The sequence below is a fragment of the Nicotiana tabacum genome, chromosome 3 (assembly GCF_000715075.1).
Source record: "Nicotiana tabacum cultivar K326 chromosome 3, ASM71507v2, whole genome shotgun sequence".
Classification (NCBI taxonomy): domain Eukaryota; kingdom Viridiplantae; phylum Streptophyta; class Magnoliopsida; order Solanales; family Solanaceae; genus Nicotiana; species Nicotiana tabacum.
In genome coordinates this window covers 53,313,482-53,337,989 of record NC_134082.1, presented here as the reverse complement: position 1 = coordinate 53,337,989, position 24,508 = coordinate 53,313,482, and the positions used below count along the sequence as shown (strand labels likewise).

At 40.5% G+C, this 24,508-nt stretch overlaps 1 protein-coding gene across 2 annotated transcripts in view; it reads left to right on the top strand.

Annotated features, from left to right (window-relative positions):
* Positions 1-471: 471 nt before the first annotated feature.
* The window catches only part of LOC107797866 (uncharacterized), a 42,605-nt gene continuing 18,568 nt past the window's right edge, over positions 472-24,508 (top strand). Inside the window, exons 1-5 of one of the 2 annotated variants that reach the window (XM_075249424.1) lie at positions 472-752; positions 1,636-1,720; positions 3,689-3,743; positions 4,261-4,399; positions 4,657-4,758. In XM_075249424.1, the coding sequence (XP_075105525.1) occupies positions 567-752; positions 1,636-1,720; positions 3,689-3,743; positions 4,261-4,399; positions 4,657-4,749 (558 nt within the window). In that variant the 5' untranslated portion in view covers positions 472-566 and the 3' untranslated portion in view covers positions 4,750-4,758. Of the gene's footprint in view, positions 753-1,635; positions 1,721-3,688; positions 3,744-4,260; positions 4,400-4,656; positions 4,884-24,508 lie in introns of those variants that run through there. The other variant, XM_016620789.2, reaches the window with a different exon arrangement.

Genomic DNA, 24,508 nt, shown 5'->3' with positions numbered 1-24,508 from the left:
TCATGACATGACATAGAAATTTTACCATTTCGAGTAGTTATAATTTCTTACTAACTCCATTAGAGTTATAATCAAATTTTATTGTCTTTGCTTGTATTTAAAATCAAATTATAGAATAAAAGAGAAAAATACGGTAAAATACATACTTTAAATCCAGAATTTAATCATGAAGGAAGTTCATGGAACAATTGATAATCATTATGCTCAATCCCAAAGCTTCTACTTATTTGGTTAGAGTCTCGTGCCGATAACGTGTTATAAAACAATAAAAGAAGAAGAATATTGTAGAGAAAAGTAGGGAGAGGGAATTTTTATTATTTTGAAATGAATTACAATGGAATAAAACCCTTTTATTTATAGGGGAAGAGTGACTTAGCCCTCTCTAAATATAGACATTCACCATAAATAAAATACTACTTATAACAAAAGAAAAAAAAAGTAAGATATATTACTAGTAGTAGTAGCTTATAACACCATAATAAGGTTTTGTGATGGGTTCGGATCGACCCGTTTTGTTCTGATCAAATCTCCCAAATCGTTGATGCCGGAGTAACAGTGAGAGTGGTATGGCGGAGGAGGCATTGGCCATAGCAGAAGGGAAATACACATACGTACACGAAGTGGGTAAAGGCCCACCTGAAGCCATTGACGCCCACCATATTGTGGTTCGAAGGAGTAGAGAAAAGGGTTCCAATTTATGCCTCTTTACTCTTCTCCTTTTTGCCTATCCCTCCTTCCTCTTATTCCGCCAGGTAATATTATACCTCCAATTTATACCCCCCCTTTTTTTAAAACATTATTCACTTCGCACTATCAATCAGCTGCTTCTCAATCTCAAACTAATATGTCTCTGTCTATTCGAGCCCATTTCATTTTTTTTTTCCAAAGGTCAATTCATTTCATTACTATATAATTCGTCTTTGAAGATAAATTAGAAAATCTCTAAGTGTCATACTATGGAAGTGTAATAATCACAAACCTTACTTAACTTAGCACGGGTTTCTATAATTAATAGCACCAATTTATTCAATGGCTAGCTTCTTTATCCCCCCCCCCCCCAAAAAAAAAAATTTATGTTGGTTGTCTTGCTAGCTCTGAAGAACTTATAATCTAGCTTGAAAATTGCAATTAGGAGTTTTCCGTCTATAATTAAGAGGGAAATGGTATTTGAGCTATCTCGTATGCACCTCAACTATTTCATTAGGTACCTGCTACCTTCTACCTTCTACCCGTACAGGTACTTTGTAAATCTGCCCATCAAGGCTTTGGCCGATGAGAAGAAATCAACTTGTTTTTTTTTTTATCCTTGGGTGTGAGGGTAGTAATACTTTTTTATCCTCAGTAGTTTTTTTTGTTGTTGTTTGGGGGGGGGGGACAAGACCAAGGATATAAATGTGGATGTGAGTCTAAACCAGGCACCCAAATCATTAGGGAATCAGAGGGAGCAGACATGTCGACATAATGATTCAGTTTCTATTCGCAGCAGCTTTAGTAACGATAGTATGTAGTTTGCGCTTTTTAAGCACTTGTCATTTCATGCTGTTAAATAACCATATGTTTGCTTTAATTATGTAGATACCTAATTTGTGGTAAAAGTATTATGTTTAACTCGGTGAAGCTTTTAATAAAATGCAGGGAAAGCTAGATACTCTGCATATTTGGAGCTTAGTTATCATGGCATTGCTCATTAGGTTATTTCTAAAGAAGCCAGTTAAGAAAGGTGAGCACGTTTTAACTTCTTTGACTTTACTTTATGTGCAGCTTATAATGTGCGTTTTCCAGATTGAATCATTGCCATTCTTTCTTGAGCTAAATCAGAATATAATATAAGCTACATGGGATGATATGAAGTTTCTTCAGTGGGCAGTCACTGGCATTGCGCTTTGTATTGATGCACATTGTGCGAGATGGTCAAAATCTGAGACCAGAACCTCATTTCATATTTCATATACCTCTCAATCAGTAACTTCAGTTGTTCCTTGGATAAGAAACCATTCACCTTACAATTGCTTTCTATAAAGGAAGCATTATTTATTACAGAAGGTAATAGTACTTGACAAAATTTTCAATATGGTAGTGGTTTTACATTATGTTTTAAGTTTAATCAGGCTCAAACCTAACAAATGCCATGCATAACGTAGATTGCTATATGGTACCACAGAAATACAAAAGTAATATTTGCTCTACTGAATACAACAACAACAACAACAACTACCCAGTAAAATCCCACAAAGTGGGGTCTGGGGAGGGTAATGTGTACGCAGACCTTACCCCTACCCCGATAGGGCAGACTTGCTCTACTGATTGTAGCTATAATATTCTAGTTTCTTGTAAACAATCGACTAAAGTTCGATAATCATTGTCTGGCGATCTCGGGATCATATTGCATTTCCCTGGTGCTTGAGGATTATCTGAACAATATTTCAGCTTCTTGTTTTTACTTATCCAATGCGTGTTACCTCTGTTATGATTTGAACCTTGGTTTCCAGCGGCACCCCTTTGGGGCCTGTGGAAATATAATACCGACATGTGTGTATGTATACAAATATGTACATCTAAATGTGCTTATAAAAAATAGTACATTTAAATGTGTGTGTGTATTTCAGTTCTTGCTTGTTGCAAGCTTCAACAAGTCAGTTGGCTATTTCTTGTTGACCATGGATATTCCATACTAAAAGGAAATGTTACTGGAAATAAGACGATCCAACATCTGTAATGGTGTTGTACGCTGAGTTGGAAAAGAAGCGCAAATGTGTGCCAGTTTTGTAACGGCGATGACATAGTTACCCCAACTTTAAACAGAGGCCAAAAGTAGACCATTTGGCAAACCACAAGGGCATTTTTGAACCTTTTTCCTTTATATATTTGATCTATTCGAGACTATTTCATTAAAATCTGGTAAGAGAATTGTCTTTTGAGGCAAGTTAGAGGTTTTCTTGAAACTAGAGGTTTTGTGAATCACCCTTACCTCTTCCCGGAAAATAACATAAGTGCAAACACAACAAGTAAACCTTGATCTCAAGTTGTTGGTATCACCTATATGAATCCATTGCTTCTATTGTGTTATATTCTTAGTTAAGTTCGAATTTGTTCCTAGAGATTGTAAGTCTTTGAGATAATTTCCCTCAATGTAATTATAGATCTACCTTGTCCTTTATATCCCTTATAGCACCTTAAGGCGACATAGTATCACCAATAGAAAGGTGCATTTAGAGGTTGACGTAGGACATGGTCAAATCATCTCAAACGAACTTCTGTCATTTTATTATTTATCTTTGCGATTTGCATTCTTTATTTAATGCAACCATTTCTCATCTTATTCGATCTTCTACCATCGCGCATCTATCTTAAAATCCGTATTTCCGTGGTGCTCATCTTGTGGATATGTTGGGCCATAGATGTTCGATGCATCACGTTCATATAACGTTACCGGTGTCATACCCATTCTATAAACTGGCATTTCACTTTGTTAGGAATATTCATATCACATAGCAGTTCATGTACAACGCATTCTTAACTTCATTGAAGTAACGAAGCACTATTCTCTTAAGATAATGCTCACTTATTTTGTGGAAGATCTATTGTTTTTTACTTCTTTCCGTATGTAGAAGGAGAATAGTAGAAGACACTAGTATCAGTTGGAATTAATTGACATATCTTTCATGCTGATTGTTTTTGCATATTACAGAGTCTGTTCTAATTCTGCCTGCTTTTGGAGTTCAACTTGAGACTCAGTACGGAAGGTACTTACTGCTTCTGTTGTAGAGGTGAATGCTTTGCTATTTGCTTAAGTTAGTTGTACATTATAATTGTTCTATACTGGGTCTAAAAGATGCTTTTAAAATCATATAGCTTGTCAGATATTCTGGGCATGGATCTATCATTTTGTGTCTGCTTTTTAAAAGATTGTTGTGCATACAGCTACTTGTTTCTGAATCTCTTTCCTGAGATGAGGCAGCTACCATTATGGAAACCAGCAAAAGTATTTAGGGTAGTATTTTTGTTCTGTGCATACCCATCACTGCGTGCGCTGCTCAAGTAATTTTCCTGCATGAGATTGGACAGCTAAGTCTTTTACGAGTACAAGTGAAAAGTGATTAATTTTTTAGAACAACTTAAATATATTTTGATGACACATTGTCCATCAAACCATGAGACTATTGTTAAACTTTTTGTATCTGATCTGAGAATCTTTTAAGTAGTCCTCTTTTTGTTATTTTTTTTCTAAATAAAATTCTGATTCAGCTCTTTGTATTACAGTGGGAAAACAGTTCGCCAGTTTGTCCCCATTAGCAGGATTTTGAAACCAGTGCTGACTGAATGTGTCACACCAGTTACCTGTTATTGGAGTCTGTCTTTGATTATTCGAGGGGAAGAAGAACTTATGTTAGTTTTCAAGGTGAAATTTATGTTCCCTACTGTATATATTTTACAAATCCATGGCGACCTTAATACTTGTACCTTGGTAATAAATTATATTTAACATTTCAAAATGAAAATTCCCTGAGTAGTTTCTAAACCTGTTTACTTTTCTTTGTAATTTAAGAGTAGAACAAACTAATGGAGGACTTATACTCAACGCACAGGACTTGGTAGAGAATATTAGTTTGTTTTCTCTTGCTTACACAATCTGCTGTATTCAAATATAATCTCCAGGAATTGCGTCCGCCAGTGAAGATGTTAGCGCCCATCTGGAAGGCTTTATGTGCTGCCATCGAATGTGGAGAATGCACGGAGGCAATTACATAGATAACACAAGTATAATCTCAACCGATTCAATGTTTATTAATTTTTTTTTTCTCAACACCTGTATTCATTACATTTTTAATTGTCATTACACATATGTGCTGTTTACTGCATTGCAACCACTTTTCATGGGGGAAGTTTCCTTGTACAATTTTTGTCGACCTACTTTTCCCTTTTAGATTATCTTCCAAGTGCAGATACCAAAGCTCCAGTTCCAGTTCTTTTGAAGGAGGATATTATTAGTTTGATGAATGGTTTCGGTTCATCCATATCAAAAGTTGAACCCTACAAACACTTGTGTTTCTCTAATATGATTCATCGTTTCTGCACATAAAATACATCTTCTTCAACCTTTCCAAACAAGTGCTTCTATACATCATCATTCTTTTATTTGATCATTTTCAGCTGCGGGCACATGTTACATGATCAAGTCTACAATTTCTAATTATCTGCCCTTCACCTCCTTTTCTTTTTCCTATTAACTTCCACTCAACAAAAGATGTTCAGAAGTAGCAAGCACAAAGAGTCCCATTGAGGAGGGCTACGATATCATTCCTCCAGCAAACAAAAATGCACTTTGTTCCGCGCTAGATGTCTCGGGGGAGTATTAAAAATCAATTCCAGTACTTTATGTGTTTTAACTTTTGAGTTGGGAGGGAAGATGGTGTCTTACTTTACCAGAGCGATTCGTAGATATAATCGCTTCCTTTCTTTTATTTGGTATGTGTTGAAGAATTTGTGCTAGTATCAGAGCGTCATCCACTCGAAGAGCTTCACCGCGAATCAGCGTTTGACTATGGAGGCTCTCTTCAGAAGTGTCAAATGACATGACTGTTCTGCTCAAAGAGTTGTAAGAGTTGACAAGGATTTTGCTACATATCATTCTGTTGTTTTGGGAGATCGGAATGATTTGGTGACAGTTAAAATAAAGTTTTACTTCTTTTTTATAGGACTTATTATTTAATTATTTATTTTTAACTCATAAATCAAAATAAGTAACAATATCACATGTATATACATGACTATGTAAAAATTGCACGGTATAGCCAGTTTTCGGACTGGTCATTCAAAAATAGCCAGCGTTTACGAAGTCAATGAAAAATAGTCACTATTTTGCTGCAACAGAGATCGGTCCAACATAATATACTGGAGTTCGATGCACCCGTATATGAACTCCAGCATATTATGCTGGACCGGTATACTTTGTTGACTCCAGTATAATATACTGGAGACGGAGCACCAGTGCTCCAAACTCCAGTAATTATACTTGCTGGAACTCCAGTATATTATGCTGGAACTCCATCATATTATGCTGGAGTTCCAACATACTTATCCTGTATCTCCAGTATAATATGCTGGAGTTCAAGCATACTTATGCTAGAACTGCAGTATAATATACTGGTGTATTTTCCGGGTTTTGAATAATGTTTTCGCTCAGATTTATCTTTACATGAAAATGGCTAAATTTCGATTACTTTTGAAATTGGGCTATTTTTGAACGACCAGTTGTAAATCTGGCTATTTTTAAATTTCTCCCCATGACTAAGGGTGTCAAACCCATATTCAAGGGGAGGTGTCATGGTGTATGTTATTTGCTGATGACAGTTCTAATTGACGAGACGAGGGCCGGTGTTAACGAGAGATTGGAGGTTTGGAGACAGACTCTCGAGTCTAAGGGTTTCAAATTGAGCAGGTCTAAAACAGAGTACCTGGAGTGCAAGTTTAGCGCTAAGTCGGGGGAAGTAGGCAGGGACGTGAGGCTGGGGTCACAGGTCATCCCCAAGAGAGATAGCTTCAAGTACCTTGGGTCGATGATTCAGGGGGACAGAGAGATTGACGAGGACGTCACTCACCGCATATGGGCAGGCTGGATGAAATGGAGGCTTGCATCTGGAGTCTTGTGTGACAAGAAAGTGCCACCGATACTCAAAGGTAAGTTTTATAGAGCTGTGGTCAGACCGGCCATGTTATATGGGGCAGAGTGTTGGCCGGTTAAGAACTCCCATGTCCAGAGGATGAAAGTAGTAGAAATGCGGATGCTGAGGTGGATGTGCGGGTACACTAGGATAGACAAGATTAGAAATGAAGACATTCGGAAGAAGGTGGGCGTCGCCCCTGTGGATGACAAGATGCGGGAAGCGAGGCTCAAATGGTTCGGGCACGTGCAGAGGAGAAGCCTTGATGCACCGGTGAGGAGGTGTGAGCAGTTGGTCGTGGTGGGTACGAGAAGAGGTAGAGGGAGACCTAAGAAGAATTGGGGAGAGGTGATCAGGCAGGACATGGTACGACTGCAGATTTTCGAGGACATGACCCTTGATAGGAAAGCCTGGAGGTCAAGCATTAGAGTTGTAGGATAGGGGTAGTAGAGCTTTCCTTACTTCATACCGGGGGTGAGTCGGGGTTGTATTAGGGCTGATCTTAGATGACTTGCAGTTTATGTTGAACCCACACTATTCTTGCTGTTTATCCTAGCCCCGGGCCTTAGACTCTGGTTACTGTTATTGCATTCATCGTTTGGTTTTTATGCTTCTGTTACTATTACGGTTTCTACTAGAGTTACTAATGAATTCTCTTTTCTTCTTTTTTTTTTTCTTCTGAGCCGAAGGTTTATCGGAAACAGACTCTCTGCCCTATCGGGGCAGGGGTAAGGTCTGCGTACACATTACCCTCCCCAGACCCCACTTTGTGGGATTTTACTGGGTAGTTGTTGTTATTGTTGTTGACTAAGGGTGTCAAACGGACCGGGTTGACCCGGTTCCGGACCAGCCTAAACCGGTTTTAGACCGGACCGGTAGGTAATGAGCCGGGCTGGAAGGGGTAAGGGATTGTGCCGTGTAGGATTTAAGTACCGGTTAACTGGACCATTCAGAACCAGCAAATATCAAGTCAAGTTCGAACCGATTAATCAGACCGAACCGGTTCGATGGCATTTTAATTTTTTAATATAGTTGACCATTGGCAATGGTCAACTGCCATTTTGACCATTGTCCAACGGCTATTTTGCAAGAATAGCCCTTTTTTGGGATTTTTTTCCTTGAAAAATAACACTTTCCGTATTTACTAATTTAGCCATTTGAAAAATATAGGGTTTTTTTCATTCCTATACTTTATTGGAATCTTTATTACCCTAAATATCCTTGTTTAGTTAATTACCCAGTATAAACAAGTTTTGTTTACAAAATATATACAATCCACCTTAAAAAGGCTCCCAATCCATTATTTGTGCCTTCAATCAAGGGATTTAGTTATACCATGTCACGACCCAATCCCCGATCCGGTCGTGATGGCGCCTCTCGTGAAGACAAGGCCAGCCAACTAAACCTAATTCATCTTATTAAATCGATTAAACAGTTCATAAGCAGTTTAAATGTGATCAAATGATATAATTAGCGGAAGTACAACACGACACAGCCCAAACCGGGGTGTCACAAGTCACGAGCATCTATTAGAATATGAATACAACTACAAGGTCTGAAATATACAGAATAGGACTAATGAATGAAAAGGGAGAAAAACGGTGCTGCGAACGTTGGCAGCCACCTCGCTAAACTCCGATAACTCTGCCTCCGATCAGCCAAAACCCACTACCGGGTGTATAAATACCTGCATCTGCACACAAGGTGCAGGAAGTAAAGTGAGTACTCCGACTCAATGAGTAATAAAGGTAAATAACGATTGAGCAGTAAGAAATCACGTAAAACAAATCAACATGATGTATAGAAGCAGTGTAAAACCTTTTGCGAAAAAACAGTGAAGCTGTGAAATCTTTAGAAACATCTTAGCTCAGTTTAAACCTCTTTTGAAAATGACTTTTTCAACAGTTATGCAAATGAATGCAAAACAACTAGTACAGATAAGCACAGAAATCTGCCCCTCGGGCACAACATTCCATTAACAGATAATGTCAGGCAATCAGGAATATATCACATAAAGTAACACAAACAACAGATAATGGCAGACAATTGAAATAAAGTAAACACATAGAACAGTACCAGCCCCTCGGGCTCACTCTAAGAACAATATCAGCCCCTCGGGCTCACTCTGTGATCACAATGGGTACCCGTGCTCACTGGGGGTGTGCAGACTCCGGAGGGGCCCCTTACGGCCCAAGCGCAATATCAAGCCATCTCGTGGCATCAAATCTAGGCCCTCGGCCTCATATCACTCAAGCCACCTCGTGGCGTATATATGTATCTCAGGCCCTAGGCCTCATATCACTCAGTGTATCCTCATATCTGGCCCTCAGCCACACTCAGTCCGATAATCATCACAAGCCCCCCGGGCAATAGTAAAACAGTAATTCTCAGCCCAAAACATCATTTAGAAATATCATTTAAGTCTCAAACTGAGTAAAAGTGGCTGAGTTGTAAAACAGTGGAAAACAGCATGACTGAGTTCAAGTAATAAGTCAATACAGTGAGGAAATAGTGATAAAAATCCCCGAAGGGTTCAATTAGTTGGCACAAAGCCCAAATATGACAATCAGTCCAAATCATGATGATAACAAATAAGTTTCAGTCAAATATGCGGTAAAATCATCAATCGGGACGGACCAAGTCACAATCCCCAATAGTAAACGACCCCACGCTCATCATCAAGCGCGTGTCTCACCTCAATATAGCACTACGATGTGCAATCCGGGGTTTCAAACCCTCAGAACATTATTTACAATCATTACTCACCTCTTCCCGGCGAAATCTCTAGCTTGCGACGCCCTTGCCTCTCAAATCGGCCTCCACACGCGTCGAATCTATCCAAAATCAGAACGAATACATCACAATATGCTAAGGGAACAAAGCCCAAGCGAAAACAATCAATAACGGACACAAATCCCGAAATTACCAAAACCCGAGCCCCGGGCCGCCCACTTCTCGAAACTCAGAAATTTTTACATCAACAGGCTCCTTATCCTTCCACGAGTTCATACATATCAAAAGTTCTCAAATCCGACCTCAAATGGTCCTTCAAATCCCAAATCAAAAGTCCAAAAAATCCCAAGCCTTAGTCCTTCTATTTTTAGCTTAAGTTCCATGATTTTCTAGATAGATTTCACAATAGAAACGAGTTTTAAGTTCTAAAATCTTACCTCCAATCGGTTCCCCTAGAATCCCTCTTTAATTTCCTTCAAAAAGCTCTCAAAATAATCAACAATGTGGTAAATGAGCCCCAAAATCGCGGATGAAGTGGCTTAAAACATTCTGCCCAGATCTGACCCTTCCTTCTTCGCGATCGCGGTCAACTCCTCGCGATCGCGATGCACAAAATCGCATTGACCAATAATTGCCTTACGCGATCGCGATGTACCAGACGCGAACAGAATTCCCATTCTGCTTAAACCTTCGCGAACGCGGTAGCCTTCACGCAAACGCGTTGAATAAAAATCGCCTTAGACAATCTAACTACAAATCCTTCTTCGCGATCGCGTAACTCACTTCGCGAACGCGATGAGATCCCTTCTCTAGCCTTTACGAACGCGACCTAGACCCTCGCGAACGCGTAGCTCACAAAACTCAGCCATTCGCGAACGCGAGCTCCCCTTCGCGAATGCGAAGACCAAAATACCTGCAACTGCTAAGCTGATTTTCTGCAATTCCTCAAACTCAAAAATGGTCCGATTGACCACCCGAAATTCACCCGAGGTCCCCAGGACCTCAACCAAAAGCACCAAAACATCCTAAAACCTTATTCAAATTTGTTCCAATCATCAAAACACCTCAAACTACAACAAATCACTCAAAACACATCGGATTCAAGCCTAAGTTTTCTAAAAACTTCCGAAATACGCTTTCGATCAAAAACCCAACCAAACCACATCCGAATGACCTGAAATTTTGCACACACATCCCAAATGACATAACGAAGCTACTAAAACTCTCGTAATTCCGTTCCGACCCCCGGATCAAAATCTCACCTACCAACCGGAAATTGCCAAATTATCAACTTCGTCAATTCAAGCCTAATTCTACTCCGGGCCTCCAAAACCAATTCCGATCATGCTCCTAAGTCATAAATCACCTAACTAAGCCAACCAAATCATAAAAATTCCTAACCGAGATAATATACAATCAAGTCAACTCTTGGTCAAACCTTTTAAATTCAAAACTTTCAACTGAGACTGTTCTTTCAAATTCATTCCGATTTTTCCCGAAAACCAAAACCAACGATCTACATTAGTCATAATGCATTACACAGGGCAAGTCATGCTTGAGAACTGGTGGTCAAAGTGCAAAAGCTCAAAACGATCGGTCGGGTCGTTACATCCTCTCCCACTTAAACACACGTTTGTCCTCGAACGTGCCCAGAGTTATTCTAAAAGCCAACCAATCGCTGAATAACCTTACCATGCATATTCCGGGGGGTGATCCCACGTCACCCTATCTTATATAGGTTCGATAAAATATTGCAACTGAAATTGCACATTCCAATCTGGCCTATAAGCCATAGAACCGCATTTTCACTTCTGAGACCATCGATACCATCAAAACCTCACACCTATACTCTAAATAGGCTCGAACCAGCTATAGTCACCCATGACTGCAATCTCGAGAGCAATCCCATGATATACCACATAACTCGAACACTCGTAGCGATAACTTCTATTCACAGCAGCTGCCCTCAATAACCGAATACTGGTAGAAAACCTCTTGTCAACTAAAGTATCATTCCAACACTTTCATATACTAACAATGATAAATGAAATACGCAATAACCACGACTATTTCTCAGGTCAACCATTCATGAAGCTATTCCTCCTTTGGCAAATTCCGTAGCAAATTTCCGAGCCGAACCTCGATATTATCCTTCCAACAAGTTGAATTTATATCCGTTTGTATTCACTAATGATCCCAACAATCTCCTCTAATCCAACACACCACTCTAGTGGCATGACACATCAATAGAGGCCTAAGCCACAACTAGCATAATACACGCACCAATAAGCAACGGTCCGAACATACTCAATTCGTGAAAATAACCCAAATGAAATAGCTGTCCCTCAAGCTCACCAGCACCATCACAACACAAGGCTGAGAACCCGTCTCACATCATAGAAATAGAACACATGAATCAATCCTGCAAGGTCATATCTCCACATAGCTTCGCTGAAAAGCGCGATCCTAACAAACACCGCTCCACATGAAACACCTCAAGTCACTATGCTCGAAAGCGACAATCACGCACAATTTGATGTTTGAAACCAAAGTACCTCATTATACCCACGGTGAAACAAATAACATATACCACGCAAACCCGATAGGACATAACCAATACACCATTCACCGAGCAACACCCAATTACTTTTCCCGCTCGACTTCCACCATGAGACCCCAAATGAACCGCACCATATGTGCCCATAACCAACAGATCATAATGTCTCGCAACACAGAAAGGTAACTCATAGATCTCCCCAGATCACTAATAAGCTCAATAACGGTCGAATCAACCTATCCCTCAACAATACAATTCGGGGCCAACCAAGCCGACTCAAGCTAGAACACGCATCCACATTGGCCTGCCAATGAATTCCTTACCAAAGAAGCCTGAAACTGCTCCTTCCACTACTATAACTCCTGCCGAAGCCATACGATACGGTGCCCAGCACCAAATCAATACCGAAATCAACAACCTCGCCCGGCGACATTCTCGGCCACAAGAAACACATCCGAAAAGTCCCTCAACACTGGAACTGAATCCATGGTAGAAGCCTCTGCACTGACATCCATCACGAAGGCCCAAATAAGAAAGGCAATCCTTCCCAACCGTCCGCTGGGTCTTCGAAATATAAACCGCTTTGCTAGAACATAATTCGACGCACCTCGCCACTCAACCCGTGGCATTTTTCTGGCATAGCCCACAGCGCCGCCTTAATGCAATAGCCCAGAATAGCACAACATAGAGACAACCGGTCTGAACCCAATATCACATCCAAGATCTAATCTACCAAGCAACAAAAGATCTGCTCGGGTCTCCAAACCCTAATAGTCACTAAACAGTGCCGATATACACGATCTATAACCACACATAGCCTGAATATAAGAACTCCCATCTCCAAATCCACATGGCACATGAATCACCATATCCGATCCCAACTTCACCGACCGAATACATGCCACACCTCTAATACCCAGTCATTTCACGAGAGATACTCTAAAGTTCTTCTCTGCCACCAAGAAGACCCGAATATCAGTAGTCGATCTAGCCAGAGAGTGCCGTAATACTACCGAAGTGCCATTAACTTAATCACATTGCCCTATTTCTGAACATTTACTATCGTCAAATCACTTCCAATTAGAAATATCATTCCCTTAATTATCTGAGGCTACCCGTTGTCTAAGAGTTTTATGAACTTCCTTTCAGAACTGAACTAAACCTTACACACGCAAGTCCCGATCCCCCACAACATACCGCATATACCATACCATCCTAGGATAACATGAGAACTTCATCTCCCTTTCGAGCCACAGATATCTACGTACTCAACTAATCCAGGACTTTCCATTAGTCCCATCTAGAAGAAAAATCACTATACATCCCATGCTCCGCATGCCCATAGAAAATATACATCTCCAAATTGTGGTAAGAACCATCAAGAACTCTCCGAGTTCCCTTTGCACAAATCAGACCTGCCAGGACTGAATCCTTCTAACTCGACCAAGCTAAGCAAGCCATCAAAACCTAAGAGCATTGCTGCAAAATACCTGTAAGAACTCATTACCTCGAACACACACAAGGAATTAATCATATCCTTACCATATCGATTCAGTCTACTATCAAGCTACTCCATCTATATAAATTTTCTTCTGATTCATCTTCAACTTGATATTCTCTCTTGCTGTAGCACCACAATTCCTCAACCCAGGCTTTCCACACGAAATCCAAGCATAAAACCACACTGTCTAAGACCCATAAGTCGCTGAATACTCTCTCAAATATTCCCAGAAACACCACATTCTAGAATATTTACTCTGAAGAATTTCCTGCGAATCTAAATCCGTTACCTTTACTTTCTTGATACTAATACATAGAATCCCATAATTAACATAGAAATACCACAAGTCTTGACCTCTTCCAATGAAAACACAGTTTCTAACCGCATATACAGCTCTAAAATACCCGATTGTTCCCTGTAGAATCTTGAACACATTAGAACCATTCTCGAGAATCACTCACTCTTATTCAAACTGCAATTTACCTGACCCAACGAACATAACCACCCGTGCCTCATTGGCACTCCGACACCGCAGAATGTAATCCTCATCCCAATACAACCAAGCAACTTCCTGCTCTATGCACCGAGCATTCTTTACCAACAACCACTTAAGACATCTTGTGATCCTCTTACCCTATGAAGCATAATAAAACCTTTGTCAAAAATTTTCCTTTACTCGAGCCATCCTTGGTCTCTATTTCCGCAAGCCATAACTGATTCGCCCGCACGCCTCAAACTAGAACCAACATAGCACCTAACCGTGCAATCAACTACTCACAACAGACTCCCCCACTTGGCTCGAAACCATAGATCAAAATACACTCAATAACTCATAACACTTATACTCTATTGATGCCACAATACCATAGTGAGATTAAACTCAAATCCCTTTGTAAGCTTGTGAAAACACAGATCATCTAGTACTTTAAACCTTCGTCAAATCTCGCACTCATTCTCGCAACGGTTAAGAACACTCTCTTAAGCGACCCAAAATTCAAATTTCAACACTTACATTTCACTTGCACACGAGATCTTCTAACAGTCACATAAGGGTCACACGACCCCAGAACTCTTCGCAGGAGATAACCCACCTGCTTTGTCTTCAATTAACATTTCTGTATACCTTCCACCGTCATAAACTGTACGCAGTTACTTAGTCTTCCTGAGTCTGAACTCATCCCGCAACATGAAATTTACTTCACTCTCAACTGAGAAACATGAAAAGATCCTTCATACGCCCATAATTCGAAGCTATGCCTAGAATCAAGATGGAATTCCAGCACCTAATAGTTCTTCTATTCTCCAGCAGGCCTTCCTCGTCACTTCCAAGTCATATAGATACATCTCGCAGTACTAACATACTCATCACATAGTTATCCAGCCGTCACTTCCACTGATAGGGACAATACCAAACATATAAGCTCAAAACACTTGCTCACACAATCAACACCTCGGTGCTCAAGCCATAGGCAAAGATCCAGCCTCAAGTCCTCCAGACTGGCCCAACATCAACTCACAAAGATCGCATCTTGCCTCTCGATCGAGGAAATCACAAGCCATCAAGGCATATCTGATACTGAGTGCTCATGCGCGCATGCGAACACGTGGAAGGAATTTCAAGAGTTACTTTTCAAGCTAAATCAAGGACACACGATAAGATTCCAAGAATGTAAAGTTTTCCTAAAGGTTCTGCAGCCTCTCAAGGATAAATACAGACGTCTCCGTACCGATCCGCGAGACTCTACTAAACCTGCTCATGACTCGTGAGACCTATGTAATCTAGGCTCTGATACCAACTTGTCACGACCCAATCCCGGATCCGGTCGTGATGGCGCCTCTCGTGAAGACAAAGCCAGCCAACTAAACCCAATTCATCTTATTAAAGCGATTAAACAGTTCATAAGCAGTTTAAATGTGATCAAATGATATAATTAGCGGAAGTACAACCCGACACAGCCCAAACCGGGGTATCACAAGTCACGAGCATATATTGGAATATGAATACAACTACAAGGTCTGAAATATACAGAATAGGACTAATGAATGAAAAGGGAGAAAAACGGTGCTGCGAACGTTGGCAGCCACCTCGCTAAACTCCGATAACTCTGCCTCCGATCAGCCAAAACCCACTACCGGGTGTATAAATACCTGCATCTGCACACAAGGTGCAGGAAGTAAAGTGAGTACTCCGACTCAATGAGTAATAAAGGTAAATAACGATTGAGCAGTAAGAAATCACGTAAAACAAATCAACATGATGTATAGAAGCAGTGTAAAACCTTTTGCGAAAAAACAGTGAAGCTGTGAAATCTTTAGAAACATCTTAGCTCAGTTTAAACCTCTTTTGAAAATGACTTTTTCAACAGTTATGCAAATGAATGCAAAACAACTAGTACAGATAAGCACAGAAATCCGCCCCTCGGGCACAACATTCCATTAACAGATAATGTCAGGCAATCAGGAATATATCACATAAAGTAACACAAACAACAGATAATGGCAGACAATTGAAATAAAGTAAACACATAGAACAGTACCAGCCCATTGGGCTCACTCTAAGAACAATATCAGCCCCTCGGGCTCACTCTGTGATCACAATGGGTACCCGTGCTCACTGGGGGTGTGCAGACTCCGGAGGGGCCCCTTACGGCCCAAGCGCAATATCAAGCCATCTCGTGGCATCAAATCTAGGCCCTCGGCCTCATATCACTCAAGCCACCTCGTGGCGTATATATGTATCTCAGGCCCTAGGCCTCATATCACTCAGTGTATCCTCATATCTGGCCCTCAACCACACTCAGTCCGATAATCATCACAAGCCCCCCGGGCAATAGTAAAACAGTAATTCTCAGCCCAAAACATCATTTAGAAATATCATTTAAGTCTCAAATTGGGTAAAAGTGGCTGAGTTGTAAAACAGTGGAAAACAACATGACTGAGTTCAAGTAATAAGTCAATACAGTGAGGAAATAGTGATAAAAATGCCTGAAGGGTTCAATTAGTTGGCACGAAGCCCAAATATGACAATCAGTCAAATCATGATGATAACAAATAAGTTTCAGTCAAATATGCGGTAAAATCATCAATCGAGACGGACCAAGTCACAATCCCCAATAGTAAACGACCCCACGCTCATCATCAAGCGCGTGTCTCACCTCAATATAGCACTACAATGTACAATCCGGGGTTTCAAACCCTCAGAACATCATTTACAATCATTACTCACCTCGACCCGGCGAAATCTCTAGCTCGCGACGCTCTTGCCCCTCAAATTGGCCTCCATGCACGTCGAATCTATCCAAAATCAGAACGAATACATCACAATATGCTAAGGAACAAAGCCCAAGCGAAAATAATCAATAATGGATACAAATCCCAAAATTACCAAAACCCGAGCCCCGGGCCCACTTCTCGAAACTCATAATCTTTCACATCATTAGATTCCTTATCTCCCCACGAGTTCATACATATCAAAAGTTCTCAAATCCGACCCCAAATGGTCTTTCAAATCTCAAATCAAAAGTCCAAAAAATCCCAAGCCCTAGTCCTTCCATTTTTAGCTTAAGTTCCATGATTTTCTAGATAGATTTCACAATAGAAACGAGTTTTAAGTTCTAAAATTTTACCTCCAATTAGTTCCCCTTGAATCCCTCTTTAATTTCCTTCAAAAAGCTCTCAAAATGATCAACAATAGGGGAAATGAGCCCCAAAATTGCGGATGAAGTGGCTTAAAACATTCTGCCCAGGTCTGACCCTTCCTTTTTCGCGATCGCGATGCACAAAATCGCGTTGACGAATAATTGCCTTACGCGAACACGACGTACCAGACGTGAACGCGATGCCCATTCGGCTTAAACCTTCGCGAACGCGGTAGCCTTCACGCAAACGCGTTGAATAAAAATCGCCTTCTCTAGCCCTCACGAACACGGCCTAGACCCTCGCGAACGCGTAGCTCACAAAACTCAGCCCTTCGCGAACGCGAGCCAAAATACCTACAACTGCTGAGCTGATTTTCTGCAATTCCTCAAACTCAAAAATAGTCCGATTGACCACCCGAAACTCACCCGAGGCCCCCGGGACCTCAACCAAAAGCACCAACACATCCTAAAACCTTATTTAAACTTGTTCCAATCATCAAAACACCTCAAACTACAACAAATCACATCGGATTCAAGCCTAAGTTTTCTAAAAACTTCCAAAATACGCTTTCGATAAAAAACCCAACCAAACCACGTCCGAATTACCTGAAATTTTGCACACACATCCCAAATGACATAACGAAGCTATTGAAAGTTTCAGAATTTCATTCCGACCGCCGGATCAAAATCTCACCTACCAACCAGAAATTGCCAAAATATCAACTTTGCCAATTCAAGCCTAATTCTACTCCAGGCCTCCAAAACCAATTCCGATCACGCTCCTAAGTCATAAATCACCTAACAGAGCCAACCAAATCATAAAAATTCCTAACCGAGATCATATACAATCAAGTCAATTATTGGTCAAACCTTTCAAATTCAAAGCTTTCAACTGAGACTGTTCTTTCAAATTCATTCCGATTTTTCCCGAAAACCAAAACCAACGATCTACATTAGTCATAATACATTACACGGGGAAAGTCATGCCCGAGAACTGGCGATCAAAGTGCAAAAGCTCAAAACGATCGATCGGGTCGTTACATACCATTTTCTTTTTTTCTCTCCTCTCTCCACTCTTCTCTCAAGATTCTCTCTTGATATCCCTGCCTCCTCTCCGACTTATTTGCTTGAGAATACCCAATCCATTATTTGCTTGAACAATATAACAGAATTCCCAATCCATTACTAATTAGATTGGGGAGAAATTCAAAAATAGCCAGATTTTGTCGCGACCCAAATCCCGGTCGTGATGGCGCCCAACATACTACTAGGCAAGCCCGACCATTATTCAACACTTAACCCAATTTATCAAAAATAGCGGAAAGAAATATCAATTAAGCAAGATTAAAGTACTGAAGATTTTAACAAAATACACAATATAATCTCATTAGGACCCGGTGTCACGAATCTGAGCCTCTAGAATACAGAATATCATCCTAATACACGGTATATCCAAAGTCCGATAATGCGGAAATAAAGAGATAGGATAGGAGGGAGAAGATCAATGGCTGCGAACGTCGTGCAGCTACCTCGATACTCCCAGAGGCTGGATCTGCTGATCAACTGGATCTACTGAGCCTGAGACTGCCTTGGATCTGCACACAAGGTGCAGAGAGTAAAGTGAGTACTCCGACCTAGTGAGTAATAAAAGTAACTACAGTCCGAAGATAAGAAAATACAGTAAATACACAAAGTAAGCTACAATCCGAATATACAACAACATATGGAACTGAGCAGCTAAACACCAGTATAAATACAAATACATGAATGCAATGCAATGCATATGATGGTACATTCCAGTACCCACTGCGGCGTGCAGCCCGAGCCATCCATATTTATTTATCGTCGACGGCGCTCACTAAGGGTGTGTACAGACTCCGGAGGGGCTCCTACAGCCCAAGCGCAATATCTTGGTCAATCATTGTTACCTGACCGGTCAGCCATTGTTACCACTGTTCAAGTATATCATCCAGTGTCATTGTTACCACTATTTCAAGTATATCACACAGTGTCATTGTTACCACTGTTTCAAGTATATCACACAGTGTCATTGTTACCACTATTTCAAGTATATCACACAGTGTCATTGTTATCACTGTTTCAAGTCACTTTATAATCAGTCCAGAAAATAATATAATAAGCTCCTTGGGCATTTACAAAAAAGAAGTTCCCAGCCCGGAATGCATTTAAAAATATCATTTAAGTTTTCAACACTTAGAATTATGGCTGAGTTTGCAAAACAACATTTAAAACCTTGGACTGAAATTAAATGATATGTAAATCATGCTAAGCAGTAATATCAATCCTCGAAGGATTTTACAAATCGGCACAAGGCCCCAAACATGGCATCAAGCCCAGTAATATCAATGAAATATGTGTATCAATCACCAGTATAGTATAAACATCACACGGGATGGACCAAGTCACAATTCCCAATAGTATCCGACCCCGCACTCGCCATGGAGTTCGTGTCACGCCTCAATATAGCGTTACGATGTGAAAGTCCGAAGTTTCAAACCCTCAGAACAGCATTTACATCTATTACTTACCTCAAGACGGCCAAAAGTTTACTCCGCGATGCCCTTTCCTTTCGAATCGACCTCCTCGCGCGTCGAATCTTGCCATAACCACAAGGAATATATTACAATAGGCTAAGGTAATATAACCCAATCGAAAAGACTCGAAAAATATCGAAAATCACGAAATTTGCAAAACCCGAGCCCCGGGCCTACTTCTCGAAAAATTACGAAAGTCACATCACCGGATTCCTCGTCTCGCCATGAGTCCGTACATATAAAATTTACCAAAATCGGAGTTCATTTGACCCCTCAAATCACCAAATCTTATTTTCAAATCCCTAGGCCTAAATCCTCAATTTTTCTACAATTTTCATGCTCAAATCCATACATAATTGATGTACTTAACTCAAAATAGGTGGGCATAACTTACCTTCACATTGATGATGAAAATCCCCTCTTGAAGCTCCCCAAAAATCGTCCATACTTTGAAGAAATGAAGAAAAGTGAGCTAAATCCGTGTATAAAAGAATCTGCCTGTGCTTCGTCGAGTTGTACCTTGCACTTGTGCTATACAAGTTGTACATCCTATTAAAATTGTTCCTTGTCGGACACCTTCTGTTTAAACACCCATAACGTCTTGTATAAATATCCAAATGACAAACGGTTGGAAGATTTAGAAACTAGACTCTAAGATCTTTAATTTGATAGGTTGTACACCATATAACTCTTTATATATCCCGAGATATGAGCTTCTAAAGTGCATCGTAAATTCTGCCGAAATTGCTCCAGCAGCCCTTTCGATCCATCATAACTTTCTGAGATGATATCCAAATCGCAAATGGTTTAACTTTCCGAAAACTAGAATGTATGGGCTACAACTTTCGTGTTTTGCACTTTTTCTGATTTCTTATAGATTACAAGATATGAGCTTCCAAACTGGACTACTCGCACCTAAAATTTTCTGGGCACAGCAGAATTTTCTGCAATTTTTCCTAAGTCCGAAATCACTCCGAGACACCTCCGAAACACTCCCGAACCCTCAGGGCTCCAAACCAAATATGAACACTGACTCTAAAACATCACACGAACTTGCTCGAGCGATCAAATCGCCAAAATAACATCAAAATCAATGATTTGAGCCTTAAATCCAAGAATTCTTTCAAATTTCATAAACTTTCAAATTTTCCAATTTAATGCCGAAACCCGTCAAACAACGTCCGTTTGTAACCAAACTTTACAGGAAGCGCTTAACCAACATATATGACATGTACCGGGCATCGGAACCAAAATACGAGCCCGATACCATTACTTTCTGATCAAATTTCATTTTCATTTTCCTTAAACATTTTCAGAAAATAATTTCACGAAAAAATTCATTTCTCGGGCCTGGGACCTCGGGATTCGATTCCGGAAACACGTTCAACTCCCATATTTTTCTGTGGACCTTTCGAGACCGAAAAATCACGGGTCCGGGTCCGTTTACCAAAAATGTTGACCAAAGTCAACTTTAACAATATTAAATATCAAAAATTTTCAATTTTTTCCCATAATTCATATTTCAACACAAAGATATTCCGGACGCACTCCTAAGTCCCAAATAACCTAACGAAGCTATCCAAACCATAAAATTCGTATTTCGAATCCGATATCAAAATTTCCACTTCCGGCCAAATTTCTCAAAACCTTCAATTTTCCATCTTTAGCCGAACGACTCCAAAATGACCTACGGACCTCCGAATTCATTTCCGATCGCGCTCCCAAATCCAGAATCACCATACGGAGCTACTCCCAGTCTCGGAATCCCAAACGGACATCAATAACACTGAAATGCGTTTTAAACCAAACTGATGCAATTTCTTCTAAAATGCTATCTTCCACAATAGGCGCCAAAACGCTCCCGGGTTATCCAAAACCCGATCCGGGCATACGCCCAAGTCCGAAATCATCATACGAACCTGCTGGAACCTTCAGATCCCAATTCCGAGGTCGTTTACTCAAAATTTCAATCCTAGTTTATTTCTTCAATTTTAAGCTTTCAAAATGAGAATTTCCATTTAGATTTGACTCCAAACTTCCTGAATTTTAATTTTGACCATACACACAAGTCAATATACCTGAGATGAAGCCGCTCATGGCCTCAAACTGCTGAATGACGCGCCGGAGCTCAAAACGACCGGTCGGGTCGTTACAATCTCCCCCACTTAAACATACGTTCGTCCTCGAACGTGCTGAGAACTACACTGAAGTAGTCTGAAATCACTTGTTTAACACATCATGCACCTTCCCATGCTACCACTACTCCGTTGAGCACATTAGCTCGATAATTCTATAGATATACTTATTTATTCAAGCAAATAAGCCATTAGGCCCAATTCCAACATCCTGAATTTCCCTGCCAAGCCTGTTTCCATCATACGACCACCATATCAATCTCCACACGCTGTACCCAAACATGACTGCATAACTTTGCTGAATTCACACTTTGCATCACTTTACTCATAGAACCACAATAACATTCTTTAAACATAATAGTCGAAATTCCACGAATCTGATGCTCCCATTGCATCTCATGATCTACACAAGTCTTGCTCTAGTTTTTTTTTTCAACACCGATATGACTGAAGAGATGTGCCGAAATTCACAACCAACTGCTGAATCAACAATTCATTGGATCTACACTCCTGACAAGTTCCATTACCTTGTCCCAAACCAAAGAATGATCTTTGCTCTATAATATACTTCATATAATCAGTTTGCAACTGACCCCAAATCTAGTAACCTCGTCTCACCCATGGCGGTGTGCCACCCGATCCACATATAGAACTCACATAAGGAGATATACGTCAAGCTGAATAGCTCATCACATCAAAATACCGAATATCGGTCATAAACACACTAAGGTGCATAATATCATTCCCAAGGAAACATATAGCGCTATAGGCTACAAACTCAAGCACAACTGAGGTGCGATACATGATCTAAGTCTCATTCTGCTCATATAACATCACCGCTGAGCGGAACCTCAACACGTAAGGAATTTACCAAGCCGTCTCACAACTCATACGTTGCAATATATCTTTACATGAATTAACTAACCACGAAATAAGACCGCGACTATCCTTCCATAAAGAGCGCATTGCTGAAATAAACACAACTGACCTAACGTAAGGCTCACTTCCACATTTAAATCTATCCACCGACCTCAAGTCGATCCTGATCTTGCCAAGCTAGGCCAATAATCTTTCACAGGTCCATAACCCAATAAACAGAGTGCTCTCCAGGCATAAATTCTCAAATGGATGATATTACCAAAATCCTCATACTTGGTTTAAATTTCTAATTAATCAAGTGACTACATGTCACACTTATACAATATTCCTATGGGACAAGCTCCCACCATCTTCCGAAATAATTAACGGGTCTGCACATCCAAACCACCGGCTGCACTAACGCTGAAAAGCGATCAAGAATCCCTAACCAAGATGCAAAGCCTTTCTCACAGAACACCGACCTCAGGTGATACTAACGTCAATACCCATCTTACTCAAAACACTGAAACTCATATACTGCTCATCCGAGATTGTGACATCACAGTCATTGACCAAACTGCAACCTTGGTCCTTACTTCAAATTCCATACCACTCACTGCACCTCAATTGCCAATACGATAGACGTGATTTCCATCACATCTCTGGAACCACCGATAGGCTAATACTTCATCACATAAGACTTTCCATTTAACTCACTTCAGGAGAACTATAGCAGTATACAGGCGAATCCTCATAATCGTCGAATATGCCAATCTCTAAGTAGTTGTCCAAGCCACCATAACACTTTCTGGGATCCGCCTACTCATAATAGGCCCTAACAAAAGAATGTTTCAGAATAACATCAATCACTGCGGCCGACAAGCCTCACATGCATAACTCGATCACGCTGAACGAACCGATCACTGACACCAGTATACCAACTCAACTATGGCTAATCAATCTACTTCCTTCCAATTTATCCTTGATTGCCTTAGAAATAATAATATCTCCCTTTAACACCTAACTTATTTCAACCAAACTCACCCCGAGTGACCTTAAATCACGAGACCATGTTGTCTCAAATACCATGACCATTTCATGTCTCTCAAATGCTACACCGCAAGTCAAAACATCATAGAACATTCTGTGCCTTTCTTCATAAGCTACTTCAAAAGCTTGACTCTTAACCGTACTTATAGACTCAAAATCATTAGGCACCACACTTTACCTCTTGAATTAACTAGGACCGCTATTGAGAGCCACCCAGCTCTGACTTGGCCCCGAATGCAACCAACTCTACTGAATTTTATAACATATGAATACCCTCTCGATAAAGCACCTAGAGGGATCACTTCCCTCGAAGTCTGCACCTATACGAGGCATAAATCATGAATCTTCCCTCAAGTCTGAACATGAGCCAATAAGGCTAACCATAGCATGCATCCAACAATTCATTTACTCAAATTACCACTCATGGTCCTTTTCCGTAGCTGCAATAACCCACCAATACGCCAATAACCAGAATTCACGCAGGTAATAAACCGTGCAATCAGCTAATCAACAGCAAGCTCCCCAACTTGGCTCGAAGCCATAGATCACAACACATATACTCTATTGCTGTCGTAATATCATGGTGAGATTAAACTCACTCCATCATAAGCTCGTGGAAACACGAATCATCTGAAATTTTAACTCTTCTGCAATTCTTGCATTTACTCACACAACAGTTAAGCCCACTCTCTAGGCGACCATTTTTTTTTAAGTCCTAAATTTTTCAAAAATTTCGGCAGAGCCTCCTTTGTAATTGGTCCTATCCACCTGCCAGAGAATCACCAAAACCATCCTAACAACACATCCGCAACTTGACAA